This window comes from Bos taurus, chromosome 19, assembly GCF_002263795.3.
Source record: "Bos taurus isolate L1 Dominette 01449 registration number 42190680 breed Hereford chromosome 19, ARS-UCD2.0, whole genome shotgun sequence".
NCBI classification, from domain to species: Eukaryota; Metazoa; Chordata; class Mammalia; order Artiodactyla; family Bovidae; genus Bos; species Bos taurus.
In genome coordinates this window covers 29,240,599-29,256,789 of record NC_037346.1, presented here as the reverse complement: position 1 = coordinate 29,256,789, position 16,191 = coordinate 29,240,599, and the positions used below count along the sequence as shown (strand labels likewise).

The 16,191-nt window shown below is 49.7% G+C and overlaps 1 protein-coding gene across 2 annotated transcripts in view; it reads left to right on the top strand.

Moving 5' to 3' along the window:
* The first annotated feature begins 5,659 nt into the window (after positions 1-5,659).
* Positions 5,660-16,191, top strand: part of GAS7 (growth arrest specific 7) — a 209,993-nt gene continuing 199,461 nt past the window's right edge. The window contains exon 1 of one of the 2 annotated variants that reach the window (XM_005220391.5): positions 5,660-6,058. In XM_005220391.5, coding sequence (XP_005220448.1) covers positions 5,876-6,058 — 183 coding nt within the window. In that variant the 5' untranslated portion in view covers positions 5,660-5,875. 2 annotated transcript variants of the gene reach the window in all.

Below are 16,191 nucleotides of genomic sequence, written 5' to 3'. Positions count from 1 at the left end.
TTCTCTTATGAAATGCCTGTTCAAATCTTTTGCCCTTTTCTCTATTGTGTCATCTGTCTTTTTCATCTCGATCAATAGGAATGCTTTATATATACTCCACACTTCTCTTTCTATTCCAGGCCCAACAAACTGTCCGTTTAATAGAATGGGCTTAATAGCTTTTCAGATTGGTGCTGAATGAACTAGCACATGGGTGGGGAAGAGCATCCTTGTTGAATGAATGAGGCCTTTATACGTTTTTGTGTGTTTTTTGGCTTATGTTAGCAGCTTTCCTGAAATGTAGTTTACATACCAAAACATTTACTTGTTTTAAGTGTACAATTCAATGATTTCTGGAATTGTGCAGAGCCAATTGCCACAACTCAATTTCAGAATGTTGTCATCACCCCCAAAAGAAATCTCCTGCCTCTTTGTTTACCCCCTATTCTGACTTTCAGCTTCAGGCAACTGTTAATATATATACTGTCTCTATAGATTTGCCATTTCTGGATATTTTATATAAATGCAATCATACAACACTGGCTTCTTTGACTTAGTGCGATGGATATCTTTGAGTGCGTCCGTGTTGCAGCATGTATCAGTACTCTGCTCCTTTTTGTGGGTGAATGAGTGACCCACTGCATGGGTGAACCACATCGTCTCTATCTGTTCATCAGCTGATGATTGCTATTGTTTAGTCGCTAAGCTGTGTTTGGCTCTTTGTGATCCCATGGACTGTAGCTTGCCTGGCTCCTCTGTCCATGGAATTTCCCAAGCAAAGATACTGGAGTGGGTTGCCATTTCCGTCTCCAGGGGATCTTCCCGACCCAGGGATCAAATCCGCCTCTCCTACAGTGGCAGATGTTTTGTTTTTTTTTTTTTAACCATGGAGCCACCCGGGAGCCTCAAGATGTACCACATCTTCTCTATCTATTCATCAACTGATGATGGGCATTTGTATTATTTCCACCTTTTGGCTCTGAGAAATCATGCTGCTGCGGATATTCACTGCAAGTTTTGTGTGGCTGTTTGTCTTCATTTCTTTTACCTAGGAGTACTGCTGGGTCCTATGGCAAATTTATGTTTAATTTTTTAAGAAACTGAAACTCATATTTCTCTGCCATCCATAGGCTGATGATGGAAAGGCATATGAAGCTGTCTCAAGTAAAAAAGAAATCCTGCCAGCACACAGCTATCAAGTGCATAGTGTTGAGAGAAAAGTTACAAAAGATGGAGTGGAGCCTGCTCTCAGGAGTTTACAGGCTAATCCAGATGTTCTAACACATGTGTTTATAGAGTAACTTGGCAGTATGGAAAATCTGAATCTGAACAGAGGTCCCAATAATCTGTGCAAAATGAATTCAGGAAATACTGGATGCGTACTTTTTGTGGCTTTAGGAAAGATAGATAGAAATTTAAAACAAACACGTTATCCCTCCCCTGAGTTACTAAGCAACTAATCAGTAAAATAAGGCCTAGTTATCAAAGAAGTTAAACAATTAGAGATTTAAATACAAAGTCAAGATAATACTAGAAGATGTGGGGTGCAGTGGGAATGGAGGGAGGAAGGTAAGAAGGAAAACAGAAAAACTTGTCTGTCCTTTGAGATCTTGTGAGAAAACAGAAACCCAGAATGTGTTCCTTTAAAATTGTGGCCTTTCCAAAAATGTAAGGGTTTCCAGTTCTATCACTGCCCTGGAAATCTTAGTTCAAAAAGAAGTGTTGGATAATAAATAATCAGGACCATTGAGCTAGATCAATAATAATGACTGCTAATATTTGAGTAATTAATGTGCCAGGAAGAAATATCAATAACCTCAGATATGCAGATAACACCACCCTTATGGCAGAAAGTGAAGAAGAACTAAAGAGCCTTTTGATGAAAGGGAAAGAGGAAAGTGAAAAAGTTGGCTTAAAGCTCAACATTCAGAAAACTAAGATCATGGCTTCTGGTCCCATCACTTCATGGGAAATAGATGGAGAAACAGTGGAAACAGTGGCTGACTTTATTTTTCTGGGCTCCAAAATCACTGCAGATGGTGATTGCAGCCATGACATTAAAAGACACTTACTCTTTGGAAGAAAAGTTATGACCAACCTAGACAGCATATTAAAAAGCAGAGACAGTACTTTGTCAACAAAGGTCAGTCTAGGCAAGGCTATGGCTTTTCCAGTGGTCATGTATAGATGTGAGAGTTGGACTATAAAGAAAGCTGAGGGCCAAAGAATTGATGCTTTTGAACTGTGATGTTGAAGAAGACTCTTGAGAGTCCCTTGGACTACAAGGAGATCCAACCAGTCCATCCTAAAGGAGATCAGTCCTGGGTGTTCTTTGGAAGGACTGATGCTGAAGCTGAAACTCCAATACTTTGGCCACCTGATGCGAAGAGCTGACTCATTAGAAAAGACCCTGATGCTGGGAAAGATTGAAGGCAAGGGGAGAAGGGGATGACAGAGGATGAGATGGTTGGATGGCATCACCGACTCAATGGACATGGGTTTGGGTGGACTCCGGGAGCTCGTGATGGACAGGGAGGCCTGGCGTGCTGCAGTTCATGGGATCTCAAAAAGTCGGACACAACTGAGCAGCTGAACTGAATTGAACTGAATGTGCCAGATGTTGCTCTAAACAGTTTACAGTTTTACTCATTTAATCCTCTTAATAACTCTATGAAAGAAATATTACTATCATCTTCTAATGGTAAGGAAAATGGGACTCAGAGAGGTTAAGTACATTGCCCAAGGGCACACAGCTAGAAAACAGCAAAACTGGAGTTTGGATACAGAGTCCAGAGCCTACATATTTAATCACCTCAAGTCGTGTAGTACAGTTATAGGACTCAGTCTCCAAATGCAGATGGGAAAGTAGATCCAGAGGTGTCTGGAGATTTATCTGAGATCAGGGATAGGAGTTGCACTCACTACTAGTCCAGTCTTACTTCTATCAAGAGTGACACTGGGTATCACCAGAGAGCCCATTATTAAGATGCCATTTGTGGATGAGCCATAGGAGGCACGGGTTTCCTGACTCCAGCAGAATGGACCCAAGGAAGCAGCGCTTCATGTACAATAAGCAGGTCTGACCTCTGCTGTTGACCGGCCACATGAGGGTGGGCAAGTTATACCCTCTGAGCCCAGTTTTTCTACTTGTAAACTGGGGGCAGTAGCCATACCAGCTCATAGGATTATAGGAATGAAATGAAAGAATGGAAGAGACTGACAGTCATTGCCAATTTTGGTACTGTTTGGGGCAGGTCATTTGGAACTGAAGTGTATAGGATACTGTGTAGGCGGAGATTTCTCAAGTCCAAACTGGATAGCAGGTTGTTTTTAGGTATCCCACAGAATTCTGTGTTGCAGGAAGGCTCTGGACCAGTTGTCCTAACTTGATCTGGGTTATATCATCAGATGTCATATCTTTTTGCCTTTTCATACTGTTCAACTGCTATGTTTTTTTCAGTAATCATGTATGGATGTGAGAGTTGGACCATAAAGAAGGCTGAATGCTGAAGAACTGATGCTTTTGAACTGTGGTGCTGGAGAAGACTCTTGAGATAGCAAGTCTCTTAGACAGCAAGGAGATCAAACCAGTCAATCCTAAGGAAATCAACCCTGAATATTCACTGGAGGGACTGATGCTGAAGTTGATACTTTGGCCACCTGATGCGAAGAGCCGACTCATTGGAAAAGACATTGATGCTGGGAAAGATTGAAGGCAGGAGGAGGAGGGGGCGGCAGAGGATGATATAGTTGGATGGCATCATCAACTCAATGGACATGAGTTTGAGCAAACTCTGGGAGATTGTGAAGGGCAGGAAGGCAGGGAGGTGTGCTGCAGTCCATGCAGTTTCATATCATCAGATATGAAACCTGAGGTCAGTCTGCACATATGCCCCGATACAACACATTTTAGTCCCTTTTATGACTTGATTAGGTCGATTTCTTTTAGTGACTGTTTTCTGTACCAAATTTTGCAGCTCTGCTTCAAGGGACTCTTAGTGGTAACCATAGTCAAGAGTTTGTTTCCCCACGATTGTAGACATGCAAAGGTTGGTAAATTTGCAATCGATGGAATACTGTAAACCATCTGCATTTGTCAACTTGCCCCTGGCCAGAGGCCAGGCTGAGGCTGCTCTTCCAGCAAGATAGCTTTAATGCAGAATTTGGCTCTACAGTGATTTTCGAAGCTAGGGTGGGCCTGGACCTGAGCATTTAAAAGTTGCTCAGGTGATTCTAATGAGATCCACTGATTCTCACTAGAAAAATGTGTGAGATCTCAAGGTTCTTATAGCCCAGCTGGGCAGGTTTTGTAAAGGGTATCTAGGCAAGCATGTGTTTCTCTGGTGGCTCAGATGATCTGCCTGCAATGCGGGAGACCTGGGTTCAATCCCTGGGTTGGGAAGATCCCCTGGAGGAGCGCATGGCAACCCACTCCAGTATTCTTACTTGGAGAATCCCCATGGACAGAGGAGCTTGGCGGGTGAGATGGGGTTGCGAAGAGTCGGACAGGACTGAGTGATTAAGCACACAGGCAAGCGTAGTGAATGATGAAGCTGGGGGAGGTATTGTGTAGAGGGCCTGAAATGCACAGGCTGAGACTGTTGGCACTGAATATAAAAGGTTACTGAGTAGGACGCAAGGGTGGGTAATTAGAAGTATACATAGAGATTAAGGGGTTCAGCTATTCACAGTTTAGGAAACGGAATTTAATTTTCCTATAGAGTAGGCTAACAAAGCTTTTACTTCTATACCGCTCAGTTCAAACAAAGGTCAGCTTCCTTCAGCACCCCGGTCCACTGGTCCCAGCAGAGCAGGAGCTTGTCCAAAGGAATTTTGTAGGTCCCTGGCACATTGCGTGGATCTTAGTAGTCTCCCACTAATGTCTGTTGACAGAGTAAACGAGTGTAGACTTCTCGGCTTGGCGCATCTCGGTTTCAGGAGACGTGGTACCCTGGGCCGGTCTCGCTTTTGCATGTAAAGGCTGTTCCCCCTCTTCTCCCTTTATCGGTAATGACCTGCTTCCAATTCTACTAACTCGAGTTTTGACTCCGTCGCCGCCTCACTCGGTCCCACCGGCTGCCACCTGGCTCAGGAGTCGGCTTCAAGTCTGCCTCTCACCCCTCGTCCAGTTTCCGGTGAGTCAAGTTCAACCCCAGGTTCAACCCTGACAGTGACGGCCACACACACATTCCCTCACCGGCACCTCGGAGGAGGCGCACGCCCACCACCGGCCAACAGGCCGCGCAGAAAGGGGCGTTTCTAACCCCGCGGCTTTCCGGGGTGGGGGTGTGAGCCTGGAGACCCCTCCCGAGTAAGCCGCCTGCTCTGCGAGGGAGCGCCCGGCCCTCAGCGGGCGTGGCCGCCCTGGCCCAGCCCCCGCCCAGCCCCGCCCCCGCGCGCAGAGCGGGCCCCCGCCCGGCCGCCAGCCCCTCTCCACGTCCGCTGCCCCTCCCTCGCCGCGGAGCCTGGCCGAGGGGGATGCTCCGGGTCCCACCTCCCCTGGGAGCTGCGCATTTCCGCGCGCCAGGGCGGCCTCGGCTGCGGCCGGCCCTCGCGGCGGACGCCCGCGTTCCGCGTCCCCGGGAAGTTGTCTCCGGCGCCCGCGGCGCCTGGGTCTCCTCCCCCTGAGCCCCGCCCCCCCGCCCCGAGCTGGGAGCCGCGAGCCGCCCGGCCCGGGGGCGTCGCCGCTCGCTCTCCGAAGCCAGCGAGTCTCGGTTTCCCTGCGCGGGGTGCACGTCCCTCGCCTGCCCGGGGAACCCCGGTTACCCCCGAGACGGCGCGCGCCCAGAGCGCGGGAGCCCGGAGCGCCGGGCGCCTGGGACCCCGCGGAGCCGCTGCCCAGCCCGCGGGGCTCGGCAGGGATGCAGGCTGCTGTGTGAGCCCCGGCGCCAAGGCCATGTCCGGCGCCCGCTGCCGGACCCTGTACCCCTTTTCCGGGGAGCGGCATGGCCAGGGGCTGCGCTTCGCCGCGGGCGAGCTCATCACGCTGCTGCAGGTCCCGGACGGCGGCTGGTGGGAAGGCGAGAAGGAGGACGGACTCCGCGGCTGGTTCCCGGCGAGCTACGTGCAGCTGCTGGAGGTAAGGGGCGAGGGCCGGGGCTGGGAGGCCGGCGCGCTCGCGTACCTGTTGCCTGTTCCCGGGAGGCCGGAGCCGCCCCTGCCGGAGGGGAGCCCGGGGGGCCGCCTCTGTGCGCTGGACCCAGAGCCGCGCGCTCCTGTGGGCGGTGGAGGCGGCGTGCGCCCTTGGGGCGTGGGCAGCGCGGGGTTCGCCCCCCGAGCGCTCCCCGTGCCGGGCCTCTCGAGCACATCGTGGCCGCCCTGAGGAAGCGAGAACTTGTTGCCAGTGTAAGCTCGGGAGCGGGCGGGCGCGTTCCGGCGGTGGCCGGGGCCGCCGGAGGGCTGCGGAGTCCGGCGGTCTAGGGAAGACGTGCAGACGATCGGGATGTGAAAAGTGGCCCCGGCGCCCCGAGCCTGCCGACCCGTGGACAGTTGTGCTGCGGCGGGTCAGCTCCCCGGCTGCCTCCGGGCCGTCCACTTACTGGTCAGCTGAGCCTGGCTGGCTACCAGCCCGAGCCCCGTCAGCAGGTCTGACCCGGGGGTGCCGCAGCCCCCAGCCAGCGCCCCCTCCCCTGGCCCAGCTCCCCTAGGTCAAGGTTCAGAACCTGGAAAGTGGCTTGTCCTGGGGTCCTGGCCTGGCCCCAGGTTTCACAGGACCTGCTGAGCCAAGTCGACTGGCTGTTTATTGTCTGGGTGACAGTTGGGAGGCCTCGCTGTCCTCTAATCGCTGAGCTCATGGTCACAGCCTGAGTGGGATCCGAAGTTTCTAAAGTCCTTTGGTGGGGGGTGGGAGGTGGTTTTACAGGACGTCCCCTTCAGCCTGACCCCAGGATTGCTGCAAAGACTAACTGTGAGTCGTCGGAAATATTCTGTCAAAATACTGTCCAAATCATAGAGATTGAATTGATTAATAATTTAACCCCCACCCCCCACCGACCTACTTCACAAAGAACAAAGTAGCAAATTTTGACTGAAAATGCTCTGTGTGACTCAAAAAAGACAGACAGAAAGCCAGATAGGGGTGGAATGGTTATGGGTGAGTTTGCCTGAGAAAAACCCTCTGGAAACATTATCAGAAATCGAGCCTGGCCTCATAGAGATACAGTGATGTTTCTTTCAGGTCCAGAGAACAAAATCCCTCCTATGAGGCTTTAGTAGCCTTTGAGCAAAGTTGAGGCTGGAAGGAGCTTTCATGGGCTGTCCACTGAGGCTATTTGGAAACCTTCTTGGTTCTGTAATTTGAGAGCCAGGCAGCGTAGGGGAGGCGCAGGTGTTTCTCAGCTTTCCTAACTGCCTTCCTGAGATTCAGGTGTGAAAGAAAGCAAGTGAATGGCCCCTTATGAAGATCTGGAGCCTCCTTGTTTCTATTCCAGAAGCCCTGGGAGAGGCTCCTGTGGTAGAGTCCTCTGGTGGCCACACTTTTCCAGGAAACACTGATGTGGAAATCTGGCTGTTGGATGTCCGGTGAGGAGCGTCCCTGGCTGGACTGAGCCAGCTGTGTGTTGGGTGGGGAGTGAGGTTGGAGGGTTTGTCCACTGTGTTAGCGAGAGTGAAGTGGCTCTGCTTTTCCTTCCTGGGAGGAAAGGGAGGGTGAATCAGACCCAGGGGACAAACAGAACGATCAGATGGGACAGTTGTGGGTGTGTCGGTCACAGTTTGTGGTATATACATTGAGACTCTCCTATCTCCTAAGGGGCTTTCAGACCAGCACCCATCTGAGGGAGCAGTAACCCTGAGAGGGGCTCCCATTTTGTTAAGCACTTGCTAGGCACCAGGTATGGTCCATGCATTGTCACCAGTTCCCCTGACAGCCCTGGGAAGGGGAAGGAGCTATCCCCATTTTTGTAGGCAGGCAAATTGAATGAAAAAGGTGAAGGCAGTCAGCCAAGGAGTAGTTGGTTAGCAGCTCAGCTGGCTGAATATTACCCTTTGGGCCTCTGTCTCTTTTAAACTCAATATCCTGGGTCACACTGTACCAGAAGGCAAGTGAAGGGTCTGGATCCTTGTGGTGAAGGGTCTGTGTAGCTCCTGAGGTCAGCCTGCCGGAGACAGCGTCCCTAAGGGGCGGCAGAGATGCTGGGGCTACGGTGAGGGCAGCTGCTCCTACCCACTTGAGAAGCTCTCCTGCAAACCCTGATGTTTAATTTCACTCAGAGCCAGCTGTGTTTCCCACAGGTGGAGGGAGGAGTGGGCCTGAGTCCTAGGACTCTTTTCAGGGAAAAGCAGATGCAGCTTTGACAGGGAGGGTCTTTGTATCTGGGAACTTCATACATGAGCAGGCCTGGACCTCGAGGCTGAGGTTAGTAGAGATGGAGGATATGCAGGTAGGTTCCCCTGGGTTGCAGTGAGTCCCCAAAGATAGGCTGGGTTAGGGAATGCAGAACTCGCAAGGGGGTCGCAGGTGGTGGACTGGCCAGCATAGGGAATCATGGGTCTGGAGGACTGCCAGCCAGGTGTTGGTGCTGAAACCAGGTGGCCAGAGAAGGAGCCCGTAGGTACTAGAGGTGGTAAACCTCTGCTAGTGGGGTGCCTGGCACTCAGCTTGCAGAGGGGCATGGAGTTCAGAAGGCCAGGGGAGCTGTTGGGGATATAAGTACAGACAGAAGGGGCTACACTAGGCTCCTGAGGCAGGATTCAGATGGGGGGATGCACAGCCTAGCCCCCACCCCAGTGCACCATTTGTTCTGATAGAGTGCTGTCAGGAAACCCCATCTTGGCAAAAATGTGCCAAAGATCGAGAGCCGTCTGTGCAAGATAGACACGCCTCAAGGATTTCCTCCTTGTTCATGTGGAAAAAAAAAAAAAGGGGAAGCACACCCCGTTGAGAGGAGTTGAGAGCTGACAGGGAGGTCAAAAGACCCACCCTGGTGGCCAGTGAGCCCCTGAGCAGAGGCCAGTTTGACAGAGGTCCTGGTTCCTGGGGAAATCTTTTGGTCAAGACCCCAAGGAAATGAGGGAATGGGCTGCACATACTTGGCTTCCAAAGGGTGGCTTCCAGGAAAACCTCCGCCAAGCAGAGATGGGGAGCCCTGGTAGGCAGGGACTGGTCACAGGGATCCCACTCTTCAGTGGATGGGGCAGCCTTCCAGAGGGTGACAGGCGGAGGGAGCCAATTTTCCCAGAAAAGGGAGGAGGCGTAATAGATAAGATGCACAGCTGCCTAGGAATTATCAAGGCCCTTAGATAAAAGCCTAGAGGATCTGGTGGCTCAGACGGTAAAGCGTCTGTCTGCAATGCAGGAGACCCGGGTTCGATCCCTGGGTTGGGAAGATATATCTGGAGAAGGAAATGGCAGCCCACTCCAGTATTCTTGCGTGGAAAATCCCATGGACGGCGGGGCCTGGTAGGCTACTGTCCATGGAGTTGCAAAGAGTTGGACACGACTGAGCGACTTCACTTTCACTTTAGATAAAAGCAAGCAGAAACATCTTTCTTGAGGGTCTGATCCACCACAAAGAGCTCGAGGAGCTTAGAGAGACATGGTTGAGGAGCAGCTGAGGTGATGCTCTTACCTTGAATGGAGAGAATTAAGGATCTGGAAGGTACTGTAAAGCATCTGCAGAAAGCTCTAGAGGTTTTGGGGATTAATCCTAGGGGTTGGGGGGCTGGTAATAAGATTGGAATGCACACACAATAGAGCTTTCCTTGAGCGAGGTGCTGTTTTCAGCATCCACAATCTGGCTGCAAGGCCTGGACTTCAGAGATAGTAACGGAATATGAGACTTTGCCAGTCAAACTAGTTGGCTGCAGAGGGTCACCCTTGCACGTCCTTCTCTCCAAGTCCTGTTCTCCCATTTTGGGTTCAGGTGATTGTGTTGCAGAAGTTTACAGAACGTTGCTGGGGGAGAGAGATGCTGGGCTGGGGAAGTGGGCTGTGCTGTGGATCATGAGGGATATTTTATCCATTGCTGTGAAATAAGCCCCCTCAAAACTTAGTGTCACAAAACAACTGTTTGTTACTATGGCACATGTTTCTGTGGATTGATGGGGCTCAGCTGGGTTGTTCTTCTGCTGGTCTTGGCGTCTCTCATGCATTTGCAGTCAGATGGTGGCCAGAGTTGGGGTCATGGAGGCTCCGCTGAGCTGGAACCTCCAGAAGGGCATATTCACTCACCCATCTGGTGCCTTTCATGTGGCTTCTAATGTGGTGTCTCATCCTCTGGTGCCTTTCTCTGCAGCAGAGCAGCTGGAGTTTTGACATACTGACTTCCAAGAAAGCAAAAGTGCAAACTGCCAGGCCTTCTTAAGGCTCAGGTTCAGACCTGGCGCATCGTTTCTGCCAGGTTTCATGGGCAAAGTGAGTCTCAGGGCCAGTCCCTGATTCAGGGTAGGAGGGCGGTTCATACAGGTGTGGGTACAGGTGTGACACTGAAGCAAGGTTCACTGAAGGCCATTTTGCAGACTGGCTACCTCACAAGGCTAGGGAGAATACCTGGGACAGATGATCCGTTAGAGGGGAAGGTGTACCAGGTCACATGGATGAGAGAGCTTCGGGGAGGTAAAATGAACAGACTTGGTCATTCTGCTAGGAAATTCTCCATCGTCATCCTTTTATGTTTTGTTTTTTTTGTTTTGTTTTTAAAGATGCCAGGGATTTCTTTGTAATGGCGATTAATGATGCAGCAGAATTTGAAACCAGATTTTTCTGTGCCTGAAGCCTGGGTCTGTCTCCTGAGCCACTGACAAACCAACTTTTTCAAGTTGGGGCTATTTGGTGCTGGTTGTTAATGGACATCATGCATCCGAACTGCCTGACATCTTGTAGATGCTCGATATGTTGCACAGATTGGTTTTAATACAGGGCCTTTCTTTTTGTAACATGGAGATTACCTAAAATGGGTGTGACCTTGTTCCTCATGCCTGTATTTTTCAAGGCAGTCATAAGCTCTGTCCACAAAAGAAATAATTAGGGCTGGTGGTTCGCGGAGCATGTGATTGTGACTGAAAAGATTAAGGTGCTTTCTGCCATCTTCACAAAGTCATCCTGCCCTTTGATTTGGGGGCTGTGGCCAGCGTTTGTGGCTCCCGCTGTGTGAAACTCTACCTACGGCCCACCCTCTGCCTCCGCTCCTGAGCAGCATTCCCCCCTTCACTGCTCTGTGCAGGTCTGGTCAAGTGGCCACCCCCTCGGGACTTCAAAGCAGTGGGCAGGGTTTGTGGATTCTCTGGATTCGGGGCATCTTCACAAAAGTTCCCTTAGCAACAAGTCGGCAGGAATCCCTGACATCTGTTAACCACCACGTGAATCCCCGGAGTCCATTACCAGTTAGAAACATGAATGAGATGCTGACCTGCTTGTACTCTTCCCAGCCCGAAGAAGCCCAGCTTTTATCTTACAGCCTGGTTGACCTTGTCTACGAGCACGGATGCTGGGCCTTACCTGGCTGGTGAAAGAAAAGGTTTGGTAAACCAGGAAATCTTGGATATAAGTTAGGTGTTAGGATTTTTATCCAGAGGTTGGGGTTCTCCCAGCTTGCCCACTTATTACTCCCAACAGCCACATGACAAGCTTTCTAACAGAATGTCAGCACGGGTCCCCAGCACTTAAAATTGCCAAATAAGTAGATTCCGCTCTGCCTGCAATGGCGAGGCTGCTGGATAGTGTTCCCTGCCCCCACCTGTTTTTGATTGAACTGTATATGGGATCTTAGTTCCTCAACCAGGGATTGAACCCATGGCCCTTGCATTGAAAGAGTGGCGTCTTAACCACTGGACCACCAGGGAAGTGCCTGGGTGGTGCTTATTCCCATGGAGAGAAGTAGAAGTGGTGGCCAGCTGGCGGGCTTGGCTTGTCCCTTGGAGCATCAGAGCATGGGTGACACTGTGGAGGTTCAGCTACGACAGGTGTGTGGTGCCAGGTTTGCATGGGTTCCTCAGAGGACTCGCCCACCTCTTGCCTTTGCATTTAGTGTCTCTCCTGCCTCCCATCTGATAAAGATCAATTTTGTGAGATTAACTTCCCGGTTCACTGCATTCCCCTCATTTCTTGAGTTGGTAGCCAGACTCAGTCCCCAGGGACTCACATGTCCCATGTCCATACTACACTTTTAATCTCTCTCCTCCTCTAAGTGCCTTCTCCCCCCACCCTCTGAACCCTCTGACGGTGCATGTCACCGTCATCTCTCCAGTGTCACCCGACTCTACCCCTTCTTACCTTTCCTCTCCTGTTCGGTTGAGTGCAAACCTGGTCTGTTCTCCCTTAGAAACGTTCCTCAGAGCCTTCTCCTTCTTCGCTTGTGTTGGCAGACTTTTTCTGAAAAGGGCCAGGAAACATTTTCGGCTTTGTGGGCCAAGCGGCATCCTCAAGTTATAGCTGCGGTGCTGTGATGTGCAGTACGCCGGAGACAGTGAGAAGCTGTGAGAGCACCCATATGGTCCCTGTCACAGCCACTCAGCCCTGCCTGTGGAGCACGAAGCAGCTCGAGAGGAGCCCTGAACCAGCGGGTGTGGCTGTGTGCTGATAAAACTTTATTTATGGACGCTGGGATTTGAATTTGTGCCATGCAGTATCTTTCTTCTTTTGCTTCATTTTCAACTATTTAAAGATGGATAGGCCAGGGACTTCCCTGGTGGTCTAGTGGTTCCCCTAGACCACCTAGGCGGTTCCCCTGGTTGAGGAACTAAAATCCCACATGCCAAGGAGCAACTAAGCCCTCATGCCACAGCTACTCTCGAGCCACAGCTAGAGAGTCTGTGCACTGCAGTGAAGATTCCCTGTGCTGTAAGACCTGCTGCTGCTGCTGCTAAGTCGCTTCAGTCATGTCCGACTCTGTGCGACCCCCCATAGACGGCCTCCCACCAGGCTCCTCCATCCATGGGATTTTCCAGGCAAGAGTACTGGAGTGGGGTGCCATTGCCTTCTCTGAACTAAGACCTACACAGCCAGAAAAAAAAGATGGATAGGCCCTTCCTTAGCTCTGGGCTGTGTGTGGTTTGCCAATCCCTGTTCAGAAGTTGATCATTCATTCAACAATCCCTGAGTGCCTAACAATAGACTGTGAATGCTACTGTAGGTGAAGCAACGAAAGGCATAGAAAAGAAACTTACCTTTTAGTTGGAGAGATGATAAACTAGCAAAAAAAAAAATATATATATATATATGATTTTATATATATATATATCTGATTTTATAGTAGTATATATGATTTTAAAGCAGGGTACTGTGATAAGTTAGGGGTGCAGGGTACAGGAAGAGGGGTTCCAGAAACTGTCAGAGAAAGCTTCTGCAAGGAGGGGATATCTGAGCAAAGAGCTGAGTGAGCCAGGCACATGAGGATCTGGGATGTGAGTGTTTGTTCTGCAAATGCAAATAACCTTAGAGAGGGGAGTATGTTTGATAGATATGAGAGAACCAGAATATTCCAGAATGGTTAGAGAGCAAGGACAAGCTTGGGATGTGGCAGAAAGGGAGGCAGGTAAGTTGGATAGTTACTTTCCTTCTCCCTACAGTATATGTAACTTGATTTTTCTCTATGAATTTATGTTTTATGTACCTGTTCTGCACAGTGAAAGAAAGGTACTGTCAAGCATTTGAGGTTCTTGCCTTTCCCTAGATTTGCATTTATGTTCTGGGGAATTTAACTGCAAACAGCGTCATTCCAAGGGCCCAGCTGTTCCTCCGTGTCCTTTGGGCCTCTGCTGACCTGTGCTTTCCTGTGTGGTTCTCTGTTTGTCTGTCCATACTCTTTTTGCCAGAGACAATCTCCTGTCTGAAGGGTCCCTCTATCTGGAGCCCCCTCTGCTCCTTCTCAGCGGTTTTTGGGTGGACAAAATCGGAGTATCATTCTCTGACACTCTCTGAAGCTTCTTCTGCCTCCAATGATGTGCTGGTAAATGTTTATTGATCAACTTTGGGGGATGGAGGGTGGAAGTTCTGATTTGTAGCATCTGCCAATTTCTGGGATGTAAATACTCCCGCCATGGCCGATTTCAAGCTACAGATGGTTTCTTTTCATTGACTACATTGGACCTGTCATCTTGTGTAAAATTAAGGTATACAGCCTGTTCATCTGATAGCAGATATTATAACATGATAGCAACATTTAGCACCTCTATCACATTCCCTATTTATCCTTTCTTTTTCAGTGGTTCGTAGCTTTCGGTGTGATTGACAGGTTAGCATGCTCCGAGTTGTTTTGGAAAGCTCACCTGGGCTGTAGTGTGGAGGATGGATTTTAAAGGGCAGGAACAGGAGCAAGCAGATGAGTTCGAAAGCTGGGAGCAGGTTGGTGGGAGTGGAGGTTCTGAGAGAGAAGGGGATGGATTTGGAATATGTCTTGCAGGTTGAGTCAGAAGAATTTGCCAGTGGATTGACGGGGGACGTGAGGGGCCTTACCTCTGCAGGACTGTTGTGATGTACTCTATGGTATTTTCCTCATCCATGAATCGTCTACTCTGCCACCAGAGACCTCTTCCTTCAAAAATGAGCTAAAAGGCAAATAAAAATTGGGGAAAAGTTAATGTCCTTAATGCAGGAACTACTTTTATAATTTTTTTTTCCCCAAAAAGCAGAAACAGGAACACATCAGTATGCGAATGGGCAGGGAACTTGGATAGACACTTCATAATAAAAGATGTGCAAAGTCATCAGCATATTCAGTCTCATTAGTAATCAAAGAATTGTAATTTTTTTGGAAAAGGTAGCTTTAACGAAAAGCGTCAACATAAAAACAGAATGAGTCTTGGCTAGAGTGTAGGAAGATTGTCATATGCTTCCCAGAGTGTAATTTGGCAATACATCTTAAAACCATAACAATGTATGTGCCCTCTGCCCCAGCAGTTCCACATGTAGAAATTTGGACTCGGGAAGAATCAAGCCATAAGCCTCAGAATACCCGTTGCAGCCTGTTTCTGTTATAGCTCAATTGGCCACACCCGACCTTCCCACCTGGAGGAACTGGTTAAAACAAGGTTCACCTGTGCCTCACACAAGGCCACCCATGCAAAAGGGGTTCAGCTGAATTTGAAAAATAAAACATTTTTGTCAGTGATGCTAAGTGTTTTTAATGGAGTTAGCGTGGTTCAGATTTCACCTGATGACAAGGCAAAATGAGCTGGTGTTTCCAAGAATGAACTGCTTTTTAAAAGCAGAGACTGTGTCCCATGCATTCTCTGATGTATCCTTTTGTGCAAAGACCCAGCTGAAGGAGTACTTGCCTGGCCCAAGGCCATGTTCTTTTAGATATCCTTAGTAACAGCAAATCTTTGTCTTTCAAGGGGTGCATTTGGTTTTTTTGGAAACAGCCAGATTTTATTTGGAGCCAAGTCTGGTGTGTCTGTATGTGTGACTGTCTGTCTGTCACCTTGTTGAAAAAAGGATGTAAAGCAGCTTACCAAAAAGCATACGGTACAGTAAGATAGAAGCATAAATACATGGGGAAATCTGGGGAAAGGAGAAAATAAGATGATGGAGTGAAGTCTGAAGAGTGTAGAAGGTCATTGAGTTAAGTAATGCTGTTCAGGGTTTAAAACGAGGTCCTCAAGTCATGATGTGTTTGAGCTGTTCTCAACGGGGAGAAACAGATGTTCTGAAGATGGCAGCATTGGGGGCTTAGGTGCTGTGTCAGTCAGGATGGGTTAGGGAATGCTGCTGTAACAAACAGTCCCCAAGTCTGAGTGCTTAAAAACAATATAGGTTCGCCTCTTCTCACACTGCCAGTCTATAGCAAGTCAGTTGGTGGCAGCGAGACCCTCCAGGAGGGACCCAGGATGAGGGAGCAACCACGGTCTTGGATCTTGCTGGGTGACCAACAGCACCTGGTTCTTAAAGCTTCTTCCCACAAGTGGCACATGGCGTTGGTGCTCAGATGTCATTGATGAAAGCCCAGCCACACCTCACTTCAAGTGGGTGGGGTGATGTAGTCCTGCCCGGTGCCCAGAAGGAGAGGAGGAGTGAGCTGCATGTATATGGACGGCTTTGGTGTCCACCAGGGTGTGTCTTCACTCAGGGGGATGCTCTGTTTCTGTTCTAGTTTAGTCTCCGTATTTTATGGCCATACCGAGTGGTGCTTCTCAAGTTGACTTTGATACCTCTAGAGCAAGGTTTCTGGATGTTGTTGGATGCAGATTCTGACTTAGTAGGTCTGGGGTTAGGCCGGGGACTCTGTGTGTCTGATAGGCTCCCTTGGAGTTCAGCCCCAGCATGGGCCCATAGCT